General features: G+C 37.4%; 2 protein-coding genes and 1 long non-coding RNA gene across 4 annotated transcripts; 2 read left to right on the forward strand and 1 right to left on the reverse strand.

The window, feature by feature from the left end:
- Positions 1-1392: 1392 nt before the first annotated feature.
- LOC145218809 (uncharacterized) lies at positions 1393-9649 on the forward strand. Its single transcript, XM_080086214.1, has 12 exons — positions 1393-1507; positions 2419-2522; positions 3050-3266; positions 3723-3860; positions 4047-4216; positions 4529-4677; positions 5110-5257; positions 5790-5890; positions 6616-6814; positions 7423-7519; positions 7764-7880; positions 8895-9649. The coding sequence occupies exons 1-12, from the start codon at positions 1441-1443 to the stop codon at positions 9062-9064; spliced, it is 1677 nt and encodes a 558-aa protein (XP_079942340.1). The 5' UTR covers positions 1393-1440; the 3' UTR covers positions 9065-9649.
- Positions 5243-22251, reverse strand: LOC145218810 (uncharacterized). 2 transcript variants are annotated; one of them, XM_080086216.1, is made up of 5 exons: positions 22158-22251; positions 20171-20329; positions 17621-17765; positions 13677-13794; positions 5243-5295 (listed from the first exon to the last, which is right to left on the reverse strand). In XM_080086216.1, exons 1-4 carry the CDS (start codon positions 22249-22251, stop codon positions 13689-13691), a joined length of 504 nt encoding a protein of 167 aa, XP_079942342.1. In that variant the 3' UTR covers positions 5243-5295; positions 13677-13688. The 2 variants fall into 2 exon arrangements, with proteins under 2 accessions (XP_079942342.1, XP_079942341.1); XM_080086215.1 differs by lacking the exon at positions 5243-5295 and adding an exon at positions 10354-12205.
- Positions 20245-22289, forward strand: LOC145218811 (uncharacterized). The gene is made up of 3 exons (XR_013857749.1): positions 20245-20300; positions 21530-21643; positions 22225-22289. It is a non-coding gene; the product is annotated as an uncharacterized LOC145218811 (long non-coding RNA).
- The last annotated feature ends 508 nt before the right edge of the window (positions 22290-22797 follow it).

The following is a 22797-nucleotide window of genomic DNA, read 5'->3' on the forward strand; positions in this document are numbered from 1 at the left end:
GTTTTTCAGAGTAATAATCATGTAACAATTGATGTTAGCGCACAATAAAGTTCATCAAGACTAATAGCAAAAGGCGATTGGCCTGGAGACGAGACACACGTGACCGTGTCTGACCCTTGACATGGATCACCTTATACGTCATTTTTTCGCAACTTTTCGTGGTGTCGGGTTTCACCAATTGGGCAAAGAAAAAATGCGGTGGCTAAGAAATGCTAAAGTGGCATTCTGCTAAGGTGTAGGGGTCGATGCATTTAATAGCGCCATTTTTGATCATCTGCGTTTGGGACGTGATGTTCTGAGAGGAATCTACAAGGAGTGGAGTTGAAGCTAAATTGAAAAAGACTTGCGCCCGAAGCGTATGGCACAAGTACAACGATATTAAGGCGAAATTCAGAGCAACATATTGCAAGCAATTATGTACGGCGTTAAATCGTGAACAACCATTAGAATTTAGTAACATAAAAATCGGCTACGGTATAAAGGTCGCAGAAAACCCGTTTTCAAATAAAGTAAATAAATGTTTTAACAGCTACGGTACTGAGCCATTGCGTGAAAAATAGGACGCTTTGTCCGTTTTGCAGAAGAGAAAGCAAAAGTGATAAAATAGGTCTGATAAACCGTTCAAACTCAGAAAATCAACTGCGCAAAAGCGTATGGCGAATTTGTGAGAATAGATAAAAACAGTCCAAAACCTCAAGCAAAAGATATGTAGTCAGCAAAAAAACTTGGGAGTTTATTTATAAAAAAAGAGTTGTTTTGTTTAGGGATATTTGGTAAATCTGACGTTGCCATATGGAAAGTACTTCGTGCTCGCTAAAACCAAGCTGCGTGACCGTTGTATCTCAAATGCACATAGCAATTTCATTCGCGTAGAAAAGGGGGATCTTTTCAGGCGTTAAATTTCACGCACAAATTTTCCGCTTGCCTGATATTATGTTGCCCAACAACTGCAAAAGACACAAAAGACGATAAAGTACCTTTCAGGGTGCTGGTAACATTAGCTTAAAGCATAGTAAATATGCCATTGTTAGATTGCATAAGCTGCAGACAGTGCACACTTTTTCAAGCTAACAGTGCAGCTGGTGACAGGAGATCGGCCATATGGCCTAATGTAGCCCATGGCGGCACTTTAGTTTGTTGCGAGCAGCAAGCTGAAAAGCCAAGCCTAGCTTATGTTGCATAAATTTTCAACGTTAAAAAGATTGTTGGCGCTGACATCAGCGGTAAGCCTACAGTTGTATAACTATGACAGTACACGATGCCGGCAAAAAGAAAGGTAATCGTCTTTAAAGAATTTTCGTATAGCAAGACCAGAAAAATTTAGCATGCCGTGAGATTTAAACACAGGACAGAAGCTTTTGTTAAACTAGTTTCTACTTTATAGATCACTGTTTACGTACTAAGTTATAGATACTGTGCAGTACTTTGTAACTTCAAGTCATGGAATGCAAGATGATGATCGTTATTGCATTCGCGATTATATGTTGTGGAAACTTTGGAATGTTCGGTAAGTTTTTCTTCGTCTAAATGTTAACTTATTGCAGAAAAGTTTTTTAGAAATTTCGCTGAAGTTTTGCATGTGGTAAGGAATATTGCACAAACGAACAGTGGCTTAAATGCGGCAGAAACCAACGCAGCTTACTAGAAGTCTACCGACGTTGCTAAATGAGAAAGAATGTCTCTGCACATACGTCTCCATGCCCTTATAACTGTATAAAACAAAAGAAAAATTGGAGCCATATACTAAACTTTACTAAACGTTGAAACCTGTTTTCAATTTGTAATATAGCCATATCAACTATCACTGTCTTGTTATTATGTGTATCGACATATCACCGTTTTCAAAAGGCATATCATACCCACGAAAACATTACTATTCGCTATAGCCTTTATGAAAAAGGAGCAAATTGTAATCCATGAAGGGACCACTTAGGTGGCAAGTTAAATTTTCAATATGTATCAAAATAGTAATGAATTTTCAAGCAAAACGGAGAGGGGTGGGCCCGATACAATGAGAATGCTTTTAGTTATCCATAACATTTCGAAGCCGCGCTGAGTGTTGAAAGCCACAACCATTCAAGTGAAGTTTTGTATGCAAATGTAGATTTAGTGACTGTGGATTTAAAGGGGTCTCCATCACTAGATTTGAAAAATTGCGCTCATAGGGGGTCGCACGCCATAGTAATTGTCGGTGCCATATTTGTTAAGTCGCAAATGAAATAAAATCAAGTTGAAAAAGAAAAAAGCGTGAATTTTCCATTTCTAACCAGCTGACGGAACTGTGAATGCCGAAAATACGATAACAAATGTAAACTTAAATTATGCCTTTTTTCAAGCGGAATCAATTGCAGTAAATATTAAACCTTAATCAAATACCATACTGCGCGTTAATCCAAATTTGTTAACATCTTTCCACAGCTGAAGCCTCAGGCCCATACGCATACCAATACCGGGCACTTTTTACCGTTGCTGGGTCAGTTGATGGCGACGTTACTTCCAGACAAGCTGACATCACGAATTCGGTAGGACTGTTTAATCAAAATCAACGCAACCATTTGCTGTCGGTTTGCATCTTGGTCTGTGGTAGCTTGCTCGTGGAAGTGCTTGAAATTTTCATTAAAATTTTTTGGCCACATAATGCGAAGCCGAATGATAAAGTTGTCGAAACGTAATGTTATTTTTGTGAGATACACTGGCTTGTCTGCTTCTTAGAAAATCTTTTTTTATTGATGAAATCTCCTTTCAGTAAAGCAACTGCGACGATTCAGAGTTATTAAAATCAGATCAAAAAAATATAAAACACAGCGACCGTTTTAGTGTTTTTTACGCTGAATTTGCTTCTGTCTGTTTGTAAAACAGTGATTCGTTAACGCAAAACATCAATGCTTAAGACGTTAAACTCAAGTGCAACCTTTGTCCTTTACGAGAAAAACTACGAAGTAAATGGGTCCAGATTAAGAGTAGCAACAGTGTGAATGTAATAAACATTTTTCATCAAACCAATCCAATACCAATCAAACAACTACATTTTCAAAAATTGTTTACCCAGATTTCATTAATTCTCGACGAGTTTGTAGCGGCTGGATCTGGCTTCAACTACACCCTAGCAAATTCAACTTTGGAAAAACTAACTAACGGATCTTCATCGGAGCTCGTTGTGAACTTGGACTTCAACTATATTACTCATAATCAAACCGACTTTACTAATATTATGGCTGGATTCTCAATTGTCACTCCAATCAATGCCAGTACCGTTACCGGGTCAGGTCAGTGCAACCCTCGGTTTCTAATTTGAAATGGTATGACAACAACAACAAAAATATTCAAAGAACCATAAATCTAAAATTTGGCCGAATGGTCAGGCGCGCCTGACCCAAATGCAGACATAAAAACCCCTTATCGGGATTCGTCCCCGGGAGTGTCCTGGGTTCGAACTGCGTGAAGAAGAAAAAATGTTGTGTTGATTGTGTCTAAAAGATATTGTGTTGTTTGAGCAAAAACTAAATGAAATCAAACAAAAGAGCATTTCAGTGGCAACTTTTTCCCCAAAAAACAACTTTTAGAAAATAAAACCGACATTATCCAACTTTAAACGAAACACTGTACGAAAGTATAGAATGAAAAAACCTCTCACAATATATTAATTCAATACACATAATAAAGCCAATGCAATGTCGCTTGACTAGGTTTGTATTTTGTTGGCAACCTTTTTATTATTTTAGATTTCGACGAATGCGCCAACAACTGCGATGACTGCTCGGAAAATGCAAACTGCGTCAACACGTTAGGAAGCTTCAATTGCATCTGCAAAGACGCTTTCGTGGACCAATCAACCAGTGGCACAAATGGCACCATTTGTAGTACGTTTCCTTCAAAGATAAGCACAAAACATTGGGAAAATTTGGATCCCTATTTGTTTAAGTGACCACACATGTAAATAAATCCTTTACTCGTATTCACCCGTTCTACATTTTTAAATATTTCCAACTGAAGTAAATTCCAAAACGCTTTTGAAAACAAAAGTATTAATCGCTTTGTTCTTTTAGATCAGCCCTACACAATTGTTTGCACCACGGAAGGGGGAACCCTTACTGCTGTCAACAGTTACTTTGAAAACATGGGTATTTCCATGACCGCTCTGACATTTGGAACCTGCACAGGAACAGTGGGGGCAACAACTACAGTGTTTTCTGGGTCATGTGGTGCTGAAATAACAGTAAGTCCCAAACGCAGTGTGTGTAGATCGCCAAACATTTCAGTAGTGGTTTACTAGCGACGTTTTGTAGGTATGTGTTAGTGACATGTGAATAGAGACTTGAATTTGGTGTAAGTTATGTTGTACGCCATAGTAGGATTATGATATTGCTGTTTGTGTATATATTCAGAATATTTAATACCTGTATGTTGACAAACAAAACGCTTGTACACAATGTAAACTTTCTCGTGCATTTCCCACAACTTTCGGAGTAACCAGGCTGATAAGATGTACACAATTATGCTCGTAACGCGATCTATATGTGACTTATAGGAAAACAGCACACACGTTCATCAATCGTGGAACCTGACAAATGTCAACGCCTCGGCATCGTTCACCATTGGTCAATACGTCACATACCAAGTCACGTGTTCAATGCCGTCATCGGCAAACGTCACTTTCAAGTTCAACTCAACGCAGGAGTAAGTGAAATTATATGTTACAGTTGAAGGTACTTACACAAAGTTGTCTTTTTAAACTAAACACACAAAACGATGTGGATTTTTCAACGTTCAAGACGGCATATAGTAAAGCTTCTTCGGATATTGAATGCGAATAACAAACCAGACGAATACTTGAAACATAGCACCTTCAGATGCTTGTTCTCAAAATTCGCCATATTGTAACATCTTAGTATAGCAAGCATTAATCTTAAGGTAGCATAGAATTATTGATAAGGATGCGACTGTAATTCGTTTCGTTTTGATGTCCTACTTATGTTTTTCACGCACTAAAGATGTTTTAGTTAAGGTATTCTCGCAGTTGTGCAGTGTGTTCTTTAATTTGTTTAAAAACAAAACTTTTGCAGAATGATAACCTGTAAAAACAGAATTACTCACTTTTTGTGTTCGCAGAGATGTGACCCCAGACGTTGAAAACATTCTTGTGGCACTGGCGCAGTCCGTTGACTTCTCTGTCAATTTGTTCACTGATGACACTTTCTCTACAAACAGCGCTCTTAACGGTCGTCCGCTGAGAACCACTGATGACTTGTTTATGAGGGTATTGAAACCTTTGAACTTTGGGGGATAGCTTTGGCCCTGTATACAATTGAGGAAAATACAAAATCTTTATAAATCTAAAGACCATGCAGAATTTCTATTACTGGTGCAATTACACGTTATATTAATAAGGACATGCAATTAGGACTAAAGGTCTGCTTCAAAAGCTTTGTAAACTTGCACGGTAATGCTTTTGGCGATCTAAATTGGAACTCAACGATGTTTTGTTTTTTTGCCGAAAACAACACATCGATTTTAGATACCAACCGATTTAGGGCTGATTTAATAACAACCTTTTTTATCTTTCTACGTTTTAAATGCAAATTTACAAAATGCGCTTTTGGCGTTTGTACCGAAATTGAAAAAGACCTCTTTGTTAAAAACAAGTTTAAAAAAGCCAAAAATTTTTAATTTTTTTTTTATGTAACACAAGACATTATTACACCAGTAGAGCTTGTCGAAACATCAAATTTGCTTTTACATATACTAGCTTAAAGTCGTTAATTACAAGCCATTTGTTTATTTTTAATTAGTTCGAATCTCCGTTGAAAACAGCACCGAATGTCATGATTGCCTGTCAAGGATTAAGCGGATCACCAGCGTCTAACCCAAGCCTAAGCGTCAGCATAATAGAGTAAGTGTAATAATCTTGTAACAAACGACTGTGGGTGGTTTAACTTAAACAAAGGGTTGCCACGAAGCAACTTCATATTATTACTTAATCACTCGGCCGTTATGACTAAAGTTTCTGTCCGTGTTATAACCATAGTCTCAGGAAGCCCAATCACAAACAATTGACAATGTTTCAAATTGTCAAATAAATGTTGTTATTTGTTTGCTTTACTCTTTTATGACTATCTTTGGCGCTTGGATACTTTCTACTTTAATGCCAAAAAATAGGTGTTAGGTAGAAAGTTGGTGAAACACAATTATGGAGAAAACAGAAAGATTATATCGCCCCCACAAAATAAAATAGATTATGCTTTCTTTCGTAGACAGGTTGCGTTAATAGCAATACACGACAAATACCAAATACGTTGTATCTTATACTGCCTAAGAATAAAATAAAAAGAACAAAAGTACTTTCAAAAAAATGACAACTAGCGTATTGGAATTTCTATAAAACACGGAATTTTAAGCAATAATTACATGTGCATGTAAGTATGTACTCATAAACAGAACTGCCAAAGAAGTGGTGTATATAGAGTCAACTGACGATGACAACAGAGATTGTTGAAACGTCTGCATGATGTATTTTATATACACCAGTTCTTTGGCAAGTATGTTTATGATTTAATTGCTTTTCAATTCCGTGTATAGTGTTCCTAAATATTGTTATGATTCATCGCTTTTTTGTAGAAACGGTTGCCTGGCAAGGTCAACTAGCACCAACGCAGGAATCCTGGCCGGGACATCCTTACCTAACAATGGAGAATCAACCAGCGTGACAGTTAAATCAAGGCCATTTTTCTTCAGAGATTCTCCGGACACAGCCCTTCGCGCCTCCCTATCATTGTGTCTTAGAACTGGTGGCGCAACCAACAACTGTGCCATTAGCGTGAGTGTTAATTATATAGTATATATACAGTGGTGGGATTAACAATTTTTGTCAGCCGGTTTTATCCCAAAAGTCATATTGTTACCCGCCTCATAGACAGCAATTCCATTGACAGTAACCAGTAATGTCAACCGGTTCGCTAACCTCATACGCAACGAAAAGCAACTAACGTTTTGTTAGATCCTTAAAACACGACTTGAACTTGTGCCCAGGTTTTTTTTAAGGTTTGGTTTGGGTGACCGCTAAGTAGTTTTAAGAGACCGCAAGTGTTTCATTTAAATACCAAAAAATAGCCATATTTGCTTAAACGAATTATTTATTAGGCTACTGGCAAATTTTGACCGCTGAGAGAAATTTGGGGGACCGTTTTTTAACAGTGATAATTTACTCTATTTGACCGGTTTAAAGCCGAAATTGACACTGAATTTCAAAACGAGTTTTTCAAGTACATTTTTAAGGGGGCAACAGGTCTTGAGCACCACTGGTCTATAACTAAAACAAAATTTGACAAGGGCAGCTACGTTCTATCGCACGTGCAAAAAAACGACACAGATAAACAACACCAATGTCACATTTTAATGATTTTTTGCTTGTTATTTGACGCGCAGTGCTCCAAGCGAAGAAGATCTGTGGTGGAAGTCAGAGTTAAAAGATCGAATGAGGTGACAAGTGGAAGTGTTGATTTCTCATACAGTCGAGACCCCAGTAAGTAATATTTAAGTTCAAAACCTAAAAATACTTCCGTTATGATGAACATAAATTCTGGAATCAGCCCTGAAGCGTCAATGCAGACCAGCGCACTTATATATAAACCACAGTACGCCAGGCCCATTGAAGGCGCCATACCGAATTTACCGGTCACTAAGCATTCACCACAAAAGTCCCGGAACTCACAAGCACATTTGTTTGTGTTGTTTTCTGCTACAATTTGTATTACATTTAACCTTAGATGACGCCGCATGCAACAAAGACTGCGGAGAGGGTGCTTGTGTGACCGATGCCGTTCTAAATGAATTCTGCGTGTGCCCAGATCTATCATACGTCGACAGCACTGGAAGATGCTTTGGTAAGAAAAAAAACGTGTTATATCATAATAGCGGGAAGAGTTGTAAACGGGCCCGAAATTGGAGCCCGAACCCGGTCCAACCCGAAAGTACAGGCCCGAAACCCGGCCCGAACCCAAATCGTTTTTGAGAAGCCCGTTTAGGCCCGAAAGTTTAATTGACAGGCCTGTACATTGATGCACCAGGAAAGACCAAGACAACAAACACAATAGACAAAAATAGACAACGGCCTCGAACAAGGTGTTTCAGGGCTGTAGGGCACTGGGTAAGGTCCAGCAAATATACGGTAGCTACTCTGGTAGTTATTTTTTTAAACACTGACATAGAGTGTGAAGTCAGACCGAAACAAGCCTATTTTATTCAAACACATGTCCAAACCCAGCCAGACTTGCAAATTTGATAGAGGAGTCAAGAGAGGGCTCGATTTTCATAATTCAACTTGGGCCAAATGTATGGAAAAATCTGAATCGCTGAAGGTTCAACAAACCGTAAAGAAAATTTAAAACGACCCCTGGCTAAAGTTTTGGTCTGTCGGACACGTTAAACGAAACGACGATTTAACCCGCACATATCATCATGCATACTGCAATTTTACAAAAACAAAATAATTTGCATTTAAAACAAAAAACAAAACTAACAGATAACCTGTTTGCAGTTTAACTTTAAACGTTTTGTTTTTTATCAAGCTGCCTTTTAAATCCGTTCAGTAATCGCAACTAGTCTTAAGCGGTGGTTTTAAAAACGGGGTTTGTGAAACCAATGGGTCCGTAAGGTGGTTATCCCAATGGGTCCATATGGGTCTTCGGATGCAAAAATTGCAAAAGATTTTCAAGTTTCTAACCGGGTAATTTGTATATAGGTGTTTGATAAACGAGATTTGATAAAATTACAAAATGGAAAAGTAGGGATACCACTGGTTTAAAAATGCAAGAGCGTTTGTTTGAGCAAGTTGCTTACTATGGTAAATTATACAAACTTTTGTATGACAACCCTGATAACTATTATATATTATGCAGATCCAGCCAACGTTGGTCCAATTGAACCACCACCTCAAACCCAGCAAACCATCGACATTACAGTGGTGTATATCCTTGTTGCTTTGGCAATTCTTATCGTTCTGTTGGCTGTTGTACTGGCAGTTATTATCTACCGACGAAGATTTGCTACCAAAAGTCTGCTCATGTAAAAACCACATGCAATATATCAAATATGTATCTATGTTATTGTATCAATGTAAATGAACTTTACACAGACATAGAAATGATTTTTTTTAATTTACAAACCAGACAATGATCACCCCTGCTAAAACTAAGGTAGAACTGTTTATTTAAGTTGGTTTACGTAATGCCTTTGGTGCAAAAGTTTCTTTAGAAGTTAATTTTGCTCTTCACCTTTAAACGCTTTTGCGTTTTTGAAGATCCAAGGCCCTTTAATTGCACTTAAAACGCGATTGCAATAAAACCCCATTGTAAAGAAGTATGCAGCGAAACGTATTAGCCGCTTCAATGACCAGAATATATCTCTCAAAGCGCTTTCGTACTCTTTCGCCGGTTTTTGACGTTTGTGCGAACGAACAAAGCAAAGTTTTGAATTAAATCGAGCAAGGCAAAGACAAAATGGGCTCGAAACTTTAGCAAGGTAATGCTGAGCCGGATTTTTTTTAAATCAACTTAAATAAGTTACATGCAAACATAACCTTTAAATTTAACAAAATGTAACATATAATAAATTGATCGAAAATCGTATTGTATACTTTTCTTGATTTAAGCTTTGGTCGATGTTTTTCGCATCTGTTAGATTTACAAATATACGCACATCATATATTCAACTAGTGTCTGGTCTGGAGAGAAATGCAAGATTTAAAACAGGGGTGTCCAACCTTTTTAGCAAAAGGGCCAAATGTGGTCTACGAATGATTGCGCGGGTCACTTGACTGTTTACTGCTAATTTGTAATCTTACAAATGGGTGTCTTATTATTTCTAATTAAAATCCTCACACCGAAATTCTAATCTTAGATCTTTACAATTATAAGAACAATAAACACACCAAGATATAGTAAAGTCAACGAAGTTTTTACTACACGTCGACATTTCAGTGTGAAGTTTGGCACTGTTTTTCTTTGACAAGTTTGGCAATATTCGGTGAGATGGACGATGTAGCAATGCGAAGCGAGTTTGCCATATGGCTGTCCGAAATTACTGATTACGTGTACAGGGGATTTAAAGTCACATGTCCACCTTTCTTTGAATATTCCGTTAGCGTTACCTGCTTTTCGTTTCCTATTTGGCATAATCTATATCACTGCAGAGCGCAGGAGATAATTCACTGCTAAATGCGTTTTGCGCAAGCCTCTGATATCAGATGTACCCCAATGAAGCAAGAAATATTCACTGACTTTTAAAGCACGAGTAAGATTGTGGTCGTAACAATGTGCATTGTGATGCGATAAAAGTGCAACTTGTATTACTCTACAGGTGTGTATTACTCTATTAACAAAGAAATAAAGCAAACAATAAATGCCATTTTTTCGGAATAAAAGTTCTCCATAAATTACGTAGGCGATTAAGTTGATAAAATAAGTCGTTTCAAAAACAACGCGTGGGCCACATGTGTAATCCAACACTTAGGTACCTTAAAATTCCGCCGCACAGTGGTGCTGTATAACACACAGCCATTTCAAACCACGCAACGTAAGGCACGAAAAAAAGACAACGTACATGGCGTAAACTGGCATGCGTATTCACAGATATAGCTTTAGTTGTCCAAAGTGCGGCCCGCGGGCCAAATGCGGCCTCCTGTGGATTAAATTTTTGGGTTGTGGCGGCTGGCGTCTTTACATAAAACTTTCCACGAAACTATTTACCAGTAAAAAGGAAGTATACATGGTGCTGACGCAATAAAATCCCCTAATTTCTTTAATCTCATGTATTTGTGTTCTAATTCTACGGTTAAAAACTTCCCTAAAAAACGTTAGGCCGGGGGGCGACTCGTCTGATAAAATAGACCACCATAAAAAAGTTTGGACACTCCTGGCGTAACGGCATGGACTGCTTCAAAACAAGATCCTGCTTCAAAAACAAAATCCTGCTTCAAAACAAGGCGTAAACTTTCATCTGTAGAAATTAATATCTCGCATTCGATAAAACCGGGACTTATGTGTAGATAAGGATTTTGACAACCAGTTATCCACATCAAACATATGGGTTCCCGCAAATTGCGGCGCCATCAATACAATGTCCATAAGCCCGAGTTTAAGCCAAAATAGCCCAAAAATCTTCGGCAAACATTGCGTTGGATTAAGAGCTGGTCAGTACAGACAAAGTATGGAATTCTCGTCCATCAAGCCACGTAGAATTTTTCTGCTGATACGAGTGGAGCTTTGTCCTTAGTACTGGGGATTTTGAGAAAGCCTTCGGTTATTGAGAAATTGAATGTCTTTCAACACGTGTTTGTTGCGCAATGTGCGGAAGGATAAAAATACAAAAGCCCGTTCGTGACTTAATACTTTTGCGTAGGGGGCGATCCTTGAGCTCTCTTTGTGCGTGGGCAATGTCTTTGCCAGCATAAAATTATTCTAGTAATGGCTGGTAATACGCTTGACTGTACTGTTTAGGGTGTCAGGGAGAACTACGCAATGCGTTAACACCCTAAAATTTTTGTTCGCAATGTTACAACACGGGAGAAAAGAAAACCACACATTGATGTCCGTCGTTGGAGCATGATAGTACGTGTTTATACACAAATAACACATCACAGCGTGGCAATTAAACCAGTGTGAAGGACGAATAGGCAACCAAAAAAAAACTCAAACCAACAATTTGATGCAGGAAAAATAAAAATTTGATTTGCACTAAAACTAAGTTTGAATGTATTTTAACACAGACTATTCAAAAAACGTTTTTTGGGGGAAACTTGCATATACGTACAAGTATAAGTAAAATTTGATAGTAGCTCGACAAGCGCATTTTAATCTTTTAGCTTCAACTAACTGAACAAAAAGTTTATTAAACAACAAACAAGCGACGGATGACATTAAAACCACGTTCTCTCACAGAGTTCAGCCGCGTTGAGCACGCTTTATTCAGACAGAAGTCAGTACAAGTTCAATATCACATGACAATTTCACAAAGGCTTTAATTTATATTAATGACGTTAGTACGAGAAAAAAAACTGGGTGTGGTTGACATCCTGACATCCTGACATCCGGGAGCTTTTATCATTTACCAATCCGTGACGAGGCACTTATCTTGGCAAACGAATCAAGCGAGTCAGTTTGAAAGACAGCTGACACGGGAATGGGTGTTTTTGATCGCGTTGCCACGCAACCTGATAATAAACACGACTATTTTTATCATAAATGTCGCAGTAGGCCAGGTTAAACACACCATCAGCTACAAACACACCTTATCACAAACATAAATGCAACTAAGTAAAAACTGACGGCACGCACATTACAAAAAGGAGAATCACACAAAAAGCAGTTTGACGATGTCTACATAATTTCAACTAAACCGCTGTGCATGAAATAACTGTTCAAAATTTGCCTAAAAAACATTAGGCCATGACAAACAAAAACATTTGCAATATTGTACAGTACTCGTTTTTTCAATTAAACCACTTTAACAGTACACATTTTTCAAAAGTCTATGAAATGCTCCAAAAATGATGAATGCTTATCTAAACTCCGAAAGGTCGACACTTGAAAATAAATGTCCGAAAGGTTATCGACATAGTATGTGAACGCAAAAAGGTCGACCCTTGAGAAGCACATTTTTTGTGAAACTGGGCTTTCTAAACTTTTTATAGTCAGTTTCGCCCTTTGCCCAAACTAGACTATATTTTCACAACAGTGTTTGAAATGAATCGAAGAAATGTTGGTTTTTGCAGAGTGATGTTTTGGAGTTTGATGACGTGGGTGTATATGACAAAACACAACTCCAAGTATAACTATATAGCAGTGCAAAGTGTCCTCAGCTTGCTATGCGCGGAACTAATATTTTCATGTGCCGAATGAAAAAATATTAATAAAATTAGTTCTATTAATAAAATTAATAGAACCCACGAGTTAGTTCTATAAAAATCGACTTCCTATGGTTTGCAAAAATACTTAATGAAAAGTATCATAGATTGTGCGCAAATTACAACAACCGATTGTAAACACTGAAGAAGCATAATGTGTGGCTTGGTAAAAAAGTGTATAAGAGCAAATGTGTTTTCTTTGTTCATTTGTTTTAAAGTGTTTACTGAAATTCCAACCAACACAATACCACAAGCGTTTTTCCCTGATACAAAACGTGAGAACAAGTGTTTTAATTTAAGCCGATTGTAAGGAAAACATATGAAAAACAAATGATTCAAAACAGACCCCCAAAGTAGGTAAAAGTGACCATCTTAACAAGCTAGAAACTTGGGCCAGGACCAGACATTTAGGCCGTCGTTACACTTCATTTGGAATACAAAGAAAGCGTGGCACACCGTTCGGGCGTGCCAAAGTAAAAAACCTTCTTTGTTTATGTGCCAACTGAATCCTATCGTTTTGGAAAACGTATATGGTTCGTTTTTTGTCTGCCTTGCTACAGCAGCGCCGGCAAAGAACATGAAATAAAGTTTTTTGTTGTTTGTTGTGTTGCTTTAACTAAACTATGTGTTCGCGCCGTTAAGCTGGCAAATTCATATTTTAGCACAAGATAGATTATGTTAGAACTTGAAAAAAAAATGTGAGCATATATGAGGTAGAAGGCAGTAATGTACGGTTTAAAAAAAAAATTGCAATCTTTTTTACGAAAATGTTACTAACTTGTTTGTGTCATCAGCAGTAGATATCAGTACAGGTAAAATGCTGCCAACATCCGTAATTCTTGTCGCCATGTTGGCGACGGCAACTGCGGCAATTGATCCTAACGCAAGTAAGTGATCTGTAAAATACAGTATAATCTTCAATTTAAACTCATTTCTCGCAATAAATGAAAAAAAAATCATAACTTTTTTGGCTAAGCTATAAAGAAATAACCTACATCGCTTAAAATAGGATGTATTATGTTGGATTTTGTGTCTTGTTTAGAGTAACTGTAAACAAAAATAAGGACCAATACACCCTTTATGAGCGATGTCGCTCACTTAATGTAGCATAATGTACATCTTTTTTTTATGCTTACATTTTACTCATGTAAAACACATGCTAACGCAATTTCGGCAGTACAACAGGTTAAGTTAATTAATTCATCAAATTCTTCACTCACTTGGTAATTTTATAACACAAACTACGTTTTTTAAAACATAGAAGACAAACTGCATCACAATTTTAGACTTTAATCAACCTGGAAATGTTCATTCAACTAAGCACATCATTTTTTGTGTCAACTAGAGTTGTAAACGGGCTTGAAGTTGGACCCCGAACCCGAAGGTACAAGCCCGAAACCCGGCCCGAACCCGAATCGTGTTTATAAAGCCCGTTTAGGCCCGAAAGTTTAATTGACAGGCCTATACATTGAAGCCTAAGGAAAGACAAGACAACATACACAATAGACGATTGGTCTTGAACAAGGTGTTTTAGGGCTGTTTGACATTAGGTCAGGTCCAGCAACCGGCTACTTGGCTAGTGAAATTTATTCAAAAAAATTCTGACACAGAGTGTAAAGTCGGTCCCGAATCAAGCCCGTTTTTTGTGAAGAAACCCAGGCCCGAACCCTACCCGATTTACAACTCTGGTGTAGCACCTTCACATTCTGATTTTAATACGCTTTTGTTTTTGCAAGCATTCGTGGTTGTCGAGTCGTTCATCGTTTTTCGCGGAATTGAACTCCCGACCGGCACAGCATATTTAGCCTACCCTCCTATTGGTGTTCCTTTAGTGGTGGATTTTTTTGATGGAGAGCCAAACGACCGAATAGGTAGGATTGTAGAAAAGTTCATACATTATTCTCCATCAATTACAATTTGTTTAAAAATGCTAAGATGATAGGGGACATGTTTGTTTGCATAAATAAGATATACAACTCAAAATTCGCATAGCGTCTGTGTAGATATAAAGTACATTCAGTAATAACATTGAAATTTATGATCTATTACGTCCATTCATGCCATGCATAACAAAACGCTAATATAACGTTTCCAGATACCTTTTATCAAAAAATCACAAAGCCCTTGCATGCATTGCAAACTATTTTCTACCTAAATACCCGTGTAAGCTTAGTACAGTGCTAAACTATACTGACAGTTGAAAATCCCTGCTTGTTGGAGGGCGACGATCAGCCTTGCGATCCTTACGCCACTTGCACCTTGGTTACAAGAGGAGGAGCGCAGTGCAGTTGTCCGGACGGTTTCATCAAAGATGCCAGTTTTCGGAGTTTTGCGCCACTTGAATTGGTTCCCGATGGAACCATTTGTCCAGGTAGATATATTTGCAAAGTTCCACAAAACGCTATGATCTTGCACATTAAGCGTTCAATCAAGATTATTGTGATCATAAGAGAATTTTCGAAACAATTGTTGGCTGAAAATAACAATATTTTTTGTCGGAAAGATTAAGCTACAAGACTTCGTTTTATTCCACTTTGACCGTTTTCATTCTTAGTTAAGCTGCGTTCAGGTTATTGACCTGTGTACTGAATGATTTTATCAAGAGAAAGTATCGACGACATAATATACATTGGACAAACTTTGTTATATACAGTGTTAACACCGATAAAGACTATTAAAGAAAAACTTTCATGTGTCATGTCGTGTTCAAAAAGATACATAGACAAGACATAGGAAAAAAGGTTAAGAACCACTGGTCTACATCAAGTTAAGCTGTTTTTAATTTACCACTACATATAACTTACAAAACTAACCCAGGTGTCCTAAAGAGAGCGCAACAAGGAAGGAAACGAGCAAAATGGTAACTCCACTTTTCAGACCTGGATGCAAACTTGTAGGGATTATTTACCAAATTTGGACAAACACAGTAGATACATGCCCCAGACTACAGTTAAAACAACCTTTTTCTAAATTCAAGGGGAAATTTGTTGCACAGATATTGACGAATGCACGGATGAAACAGACAACTGCATGGATCGCGCTACCTGCGTCAATGTGCCTGGAACATTTGAATGTGTATGCGAAACTGGCTACACTGGTGACGGCGTTACAACATGTACAGGTAATACTGTTTTCCAGCATTAGAACCGACGACTCAAGACAAATTTACGCGAACACTGCATCTATATAGCAAGGCACGTGACCACCAAATGATGACACATGTAGTTTCGCAAGAGTTTAAGGCTTTCCGTTAATATTTAAAAAAGACTAGTAAACAGATCTCTGAGAAAATACATTTTCTTTGCAGATTTAGTTAGGTTTGACTACCAGGATTGTGCTAAAATGTAACAGAGTTAAAAGTGTAAATGACTTCATCCAGTTACACGACACGAATATTTGTTGTAACGTCAGTAAAGCCTTTTTCTACAAACGCATGTACTAATATATTCATAGTAAAAAGTAAAATTCGTGTGTGTGTGTATTCTACGAGTGTATTCTACAATCTAGAGCAGGGGTGTGCAACCTTTGTCGCTGTGGGGCCAAAATTAGATCGCGGGCCGCACCTGTGTATAACACAAGGTGATTTTTCTTTGTTGCATACCAAATATGCATTACTACAAGTTAAAGTCGCATTTGATTCTAGCCACATATTGCCAGGTCACAGAAAAATAGCATCGGGCGCATTAATCTTGCTCAAAAATATATAATAGTTGGACTCGTTTCTTAGTATATTTGAAATCCAACGGTCTCTGCGGGCCGCACAACATTTAATAAAGGGCCGCATTTGGCCCGCGGGCCGCAGGTTGCACACCCCTGGTCTATAGTGGTGTGTACAAAAATCCGGGGCGAGTTTCGCTATCAATAAAAATACGGACACTTATTTTTAGGTGAAATTACAAAAAGGATTTTTTCATTGCAATAAACGTGCAACAGAAATTTCTAAGGCTAATCATAGTCGTCAACCCCAGGAAACAAGTACCTAATCATATTACATGTTTAGATATCGATGAATGCGCCTTGGGAATCGATAGTTGTCATCCTGACGCGTCTTGTAGAAACAACGAGGGATCTTACGATTGTACGTGTAACTTCGGTTTCACAGGACCTGGTTTCTTTTGCATAGGTAAATATGAGAATACCGCTAAACTTAAGAATATTACAGAATACCGCTTCGCTACTGACAATAACCGTTAGTTGCTGGTAGAAGTCTGATATACACAATTTTCTGCATATCCATATTGAGCAAAGATATATAATGGACTAAATCAAACCAAAATCTGTCGAAACCGAGCACATATCAACTAAATCGACATTTTGCAGTTTGAAATGGGGTAAATTACGCAATTTTTATAAAAAATGTTGTTTTTCACACACCCCTTTTGGAATAATGTTCTCACATGTGCTGGGTGGGTACTAAAATGGTGCCGTAAGTTACGCATGATACAAGATCAACAATGAAGGATGTCTAAGATTATGTTGTTGTAATGTAAAAAGAAAATTTCTTTACAAGTAGATCTGCGTTGAATGTGAGTTTAAAAATAGACTTTTACAAGTAGATTGCGTTGAATGCGAGTTTTAAAATGTCCCGTTTTAAACGTATAATTTGTAAGTATGGGCATAAATAAAAAGGAAGTATCGGCCTTCTTTATTTTACACGAGCACATATGTTGCATTGAATAAATTTTCGGCATTGTGGTGAACGACAAAGTTTGTAATTTGTACCTTGGCAGCCTTCGACGAATGTACGTCGACAGTATGTGACGAAAATGCCGGTTGTTTCTTGGATTCCGGGGCAACTTTCTGTGTATGCAAGCCAGGATATACAGGAGATGGGAGCAATTGTTCAGGTAATTTTTTTTTTGACAACCTAAAACAACACGTACAGTAATGTATGAATTGCAAAGTTAAAAATCATTTATACAAATTGATTATAAAAACACAACCAAGTTTTATGTTTTGTAAGGGTATGTTACAAATAAAAATGTACGTAAAGCGTAAACTTAAATTACGTCTCATGTGCATTTGACAATAACGTAAATTATCTAGGGACATTTAAATTTATCGGGCACTTACGACACTTGATTTGTTTTTCATCCGAAAAGATATCGGTGAAGAATCTTATTAAAATTTGTCGTATATGCCAGAAAGTAAAAAAGCGAGAAATATATCATGCGATCATGCGAGTGTCCGTAACAATGGCTGACAGGCGATCGCCGCGTTGATACAGATTCATCGATGCGAAGCTAGTGTAGCTATAACCTTAAAAACTGTTTGCTCTGGATGCTAAAAAAACACAAACCACCAACTATCTGAACACGCGCGTGCCTTTTGTAGAAACAACAACAAAAACCAATATGTAGTTTAAGAGCACGATTCTTTGACGTACAAATACGGCAAAACGGCCTTACGACAACCTTAACATAGCGAAAGATCAATGGTAGAACCATCTCTTTTGTTTATTGTCCTGAGAGACAGTCGTAAACACACATGGATATTTAGAAAATTCTAAACCGGTGAAAGCGTGTAAGACTGATTTAGACTAAGAGCTCATACAAAATTACATTTAGCGGGGAATAATCTACCAAACCATGGTTTGTATTGTAGAAATCTTCTGTGAAAAACAAACGGCCACAATGAACTTAACCACATGCGTTTTTCGCTCTTTGAAGGCCCACACATCTAAATTTTTTAAATTGCTAAATCGACATCAATGGCGAAACTTTTTTACGCGCTAAAAATGTGCAATGAATCTAACAAAGAAATAAAAAAAAAAGCTTAACTAATGTGTTATTACAATTGACAGATATCAATGAGTGTGAATTCGAGTTGGACAACTGCCACGATGATGCAACATGCAGCAACACGATTGGAAGCTACGAATGCGCATGCAATTCTGGATATGAAGGCGATGGAATCAATTGCGAAGGTTCTCTATTAAATCGCTAGGCATTTTTTACTGATTGGGTGCTCATAACCAGTGGTGGGATTCAGCCGGTTCGCACCGGTTCTATAGAACCGTATTACAAAATTTTATGAGATCGGCGAACCGGTTAGCATTACTGGTTACTGTCAATGGACTTTTCGCAACAGAACCGGCTGAAAAATACGACTTTTGTGGTAGAACCCGCTGACAAAAAAATTGAATCCCACAACTGCTCATAAGCATAGGGGGTGCGAAATATAGCTTTAGGAATGCGGGTTACTAAATCATTTGGGTTAAGGAATAATAATTACTGGAGAGGGAGCAAAAACTGACTGGTGATTTAAAGTGGATGTTAACAACGGTACCGGTTATGAATCAATGCCTACAGATTCACGCACATGGGTAGCGTGGACAAAACGTTTATATATTTTTTTGCAATACATCTCGAAAACTACATGTTTTAACTGGGTCGCGTTTAATTAAACTGTTCATGAAAAAAAAACGCATTTTAACGTTATATGCCGCCCTTCAAGTATATTTTGATATTTGAAAAGTAAATGTAGCTTAGGCTGATTCTGTTGTTGCCTGTTATGACATTTTATTCTTAACGTACAACGTCCCTGTTTATACGGTTTCTGGCTCTAAAAATGCCAGAACATTCCCGCATGATCTTAGAAAAATCAACACATGATTTTAGGGCCTTATGGGTTCATTTTATGTTCTATTTCAGATATCGATGAATGCGAAGCACTTTCCGCTTGTCACTCCGATGCAATTTGTTTCAATACACCTGGGTATTATAGCTGTGATTGCGCTTCCGGATTTACTGGGGATGGCACTACTTGTACAGGTACTGAATTCTGTTTGGGCCATCGCTACCAACGCTGCTTCCTATGTTAAATTCACGCCTTAAAAACAACCTAAAATAATCAGACGGTATGTTTTTACTATATCATATTCCGCCGCATTTACGCCTGTGTGCTCGCAATATTTTCTGTCATTGCTCTACAGTAGCTCTGCCGTTCTGGTAGGCGAAACGTCAGCAAAATGCAAGTACTTCAAAAACAACTAAGTTAGCATTTTGTTTAGCATCACACCGGTTGAATGACAAATTTGCTTAATTGAAGGGTGGTTTGATAAAAATCATCTACTTATGAACACAGTAAACTGTATTCAGACAGTGTTATCCAGACATTTACAAACTTTCCACTGCATGTGTTTTTAGAAATTACGCAACTCACTGTTGTTCGGCAATCACGCACACACACAAAGTCATTATCCGATACCTTTACAGATGTAAACCATGTAAACAATAATGACAAATACACCCAAAACTATGTTAACTTTACCTTGCAGATATTGACGAGTGTGAAACACCTTATTTTTGCCCTGAGAACGAGGTGTGCCGCAATTCTCCAGGTTCGCACGACTGCGAGTGTATAGAAGGCTACGTACGTGAGGAAGGGGTTTGCGTGCAAGGTAAGACCATGTCTGAAGTCCGCACAGAGCTGCACAAAATTGAAGTTCAATCAACTATGTTATGCGTTCAAGGCGAATGCTAAATGCCACAATGGCTCCCAAATACGTCTATGGGGCAAAGATAGCTGCCCCTGCGTAATTTATACATGTGCATTTAACCATAAAGGGTTGCCACAAAGCTAACAGGTCATGAAAAGGTTTTTAGTGGGCTTTGTAAGCAGGTCAACTAAAACATCAGTAACTTGCAAACATAAAAAAGTTATATGCCATAGTTTATTTTGTTTCAAACTGTCTACAGCAGTGCTCTTCAACCTTTTTTGGTTTGGTGAACCCTTAAAGTTGATGTGACGAACTCATGCACCCTGTTTATCTAAAAGGTAAACTGAGGTAAAAAGCGATGAAAAATGGAGCGGGTTGATTGGCCTGGACGTACATTAACTGGCAGCCACATTTTTTATCAAAAATTTTTGACCTAAATTAATGTCAATCCGCACTCTGCGCAAAACGTCTTGACGTACATATACGTCAGCTGCACTGAAAGTATCAACATTTTTTTTTTAATACAGAGGTCCATTTACACATCAGTTGAAACCTACATATTTTTTCTAATATTCTGAAAGTCAAATATTAATGGTTCATTAAAAGTTTGTGATGACCCTTGTATACCTTTTTTCGTACTGTTGCACCCCGTGCATATTTTGGTGCACACTAGGGTGCACCGTGCACACCGGTTGAAGAGCACTGGTCTACAGCACCTACAATTAAAACTGTCACAGTACCTACAACTAAAAAAAAACTCTGTAGCAGGATAAATCTGGTTAATTACATATCCTCTAATAGCCGTTTTTCAATTAACCATGCACACAATACATTTTGCGAGTTCACACAACCCTCCTGCTAATTAACCAGTATGTTTTTAACTGGTTTCCCTGTGCAGGTTATAAATTCTGATCATTGCAAATCAATTTTCCAATCTTATATAAGCAATCAATTGGAGGATATTATAAACGAAATGGCTTTGGTTGGGATTCCTATCCCGATGCAATTAAACAGTTTATTTAATTAATCAGTATGCTTATGCCTGGATTTGTCTGTAATATTACAATAATACCACACAGTACTATTAATTGGGTTTAGTTATAATACAAAACCACTATTGGTTTGTCATTTAAAGCAAGCTTGTGCCATAACCTAGTAAACCTAAATTTTTCTATGTTGTTTTTATACAGTTTTTGAACCTTGTCTTTACTGCCATGAAGATGGTCACTGTTACACCTTTTCAAATGGTACATCCATTTGTGTGTGCAACTCAGGATTTGTTGGGGACGGAGATGTATGCACAGGTAACATGGCATTATTACTGCACTGAAACATACTGTATATTGTCATGTAAGGTGTAGTAATTGTGACAGAATGTTGTATCATTTATTTATACAATATTTCTCCAATTAATGCTGGTTTTATGAAAGCTAGTAAAAAATAGTTTAAAGCTAGGTTGTTTTGATTTTCTGTTCCCTATATAAAGCTTGTATATATGAGTTTAAAAATATGCAAATTTGCTTGTAATGGCCTGAGGGATGTTGATTAATCTGTCCCAAAATATTGAAGAACTTAATAAGCGAACATGTGATCCAAAAAATGTTATAATATTCTTTTGATTCAAAAAAGCAGCATTTTACCACAGGTTTATACAAATGCATGCTGTTGAACATAAAACTGCCCCGACAAAATCTTTCAATTTTAATATTTGTCAACAACCATTTACCTACATCTATCTTTCTTAAAACAACACATATATATATATATATATATCAGTATCACTTTTGACATGAAGTACCATTATTACAATTGACTTACATGTCACTAACTTCTTTAAAAGTCCATTCATCCATTTCTTTTTGTATTTTATTGCATCCTTTTTTAGACATTGCAAAAATTGGAGGACAACCATTTTTGCTTCGTGTGTTTTGGCTGGCAATTACACAAGAAGTGCGTCGCAAATCCTACAGGATTGCTAACCCTGACTTTGAACTTCCAAACTTTCTGGACTGGCTTTAGTCTTCTAAACATAATGGTTGTGTATATATGCAAATGCAACATACTAATTTGTCTTAAATCTCTGAAATAAATGACATGCTTGCACTTAAAACCTATTAGAAAAATACAAAATATTAACAAAAGTAATTCAGTACCTGGGTATTGAAGTTAAATTTCCCTTGTATTAATGTCTCTAAAGTGTATGGACTAGTCTATTAAGTTGTTTAGTATCATTTCAATTCATGTGTGGTAATTTCATTAGACATAAACAAACTTATATGTGTCAAGTATTTGAAATAAAATATGCAAACTGTATATGTATTGTTGTGTCCTAGTTTAACAGTACTATGTAGCAAAAATAAATGTTTCATTCCTTATTATTGGTTAATTGTCATATTGTACAAAAGGATAGACCAAATTATGCCAACTATGTGGTTCAAATCCTATGAAAGTGCATATA

This window comes from Phallusia mammillata, chromosome 3, assembly GCF_965637545.1.
Source record: "Phallusia mammillata chromosome 3, kaPhaMamm4.hap1.1, whole genome shotgun sequence".
NCBI lineage: Eukaryota > Metazoa > Chordata > Ascidiacea > Phlebobranchia > Ascidiidae > Phallusia > Phallusia mammillata.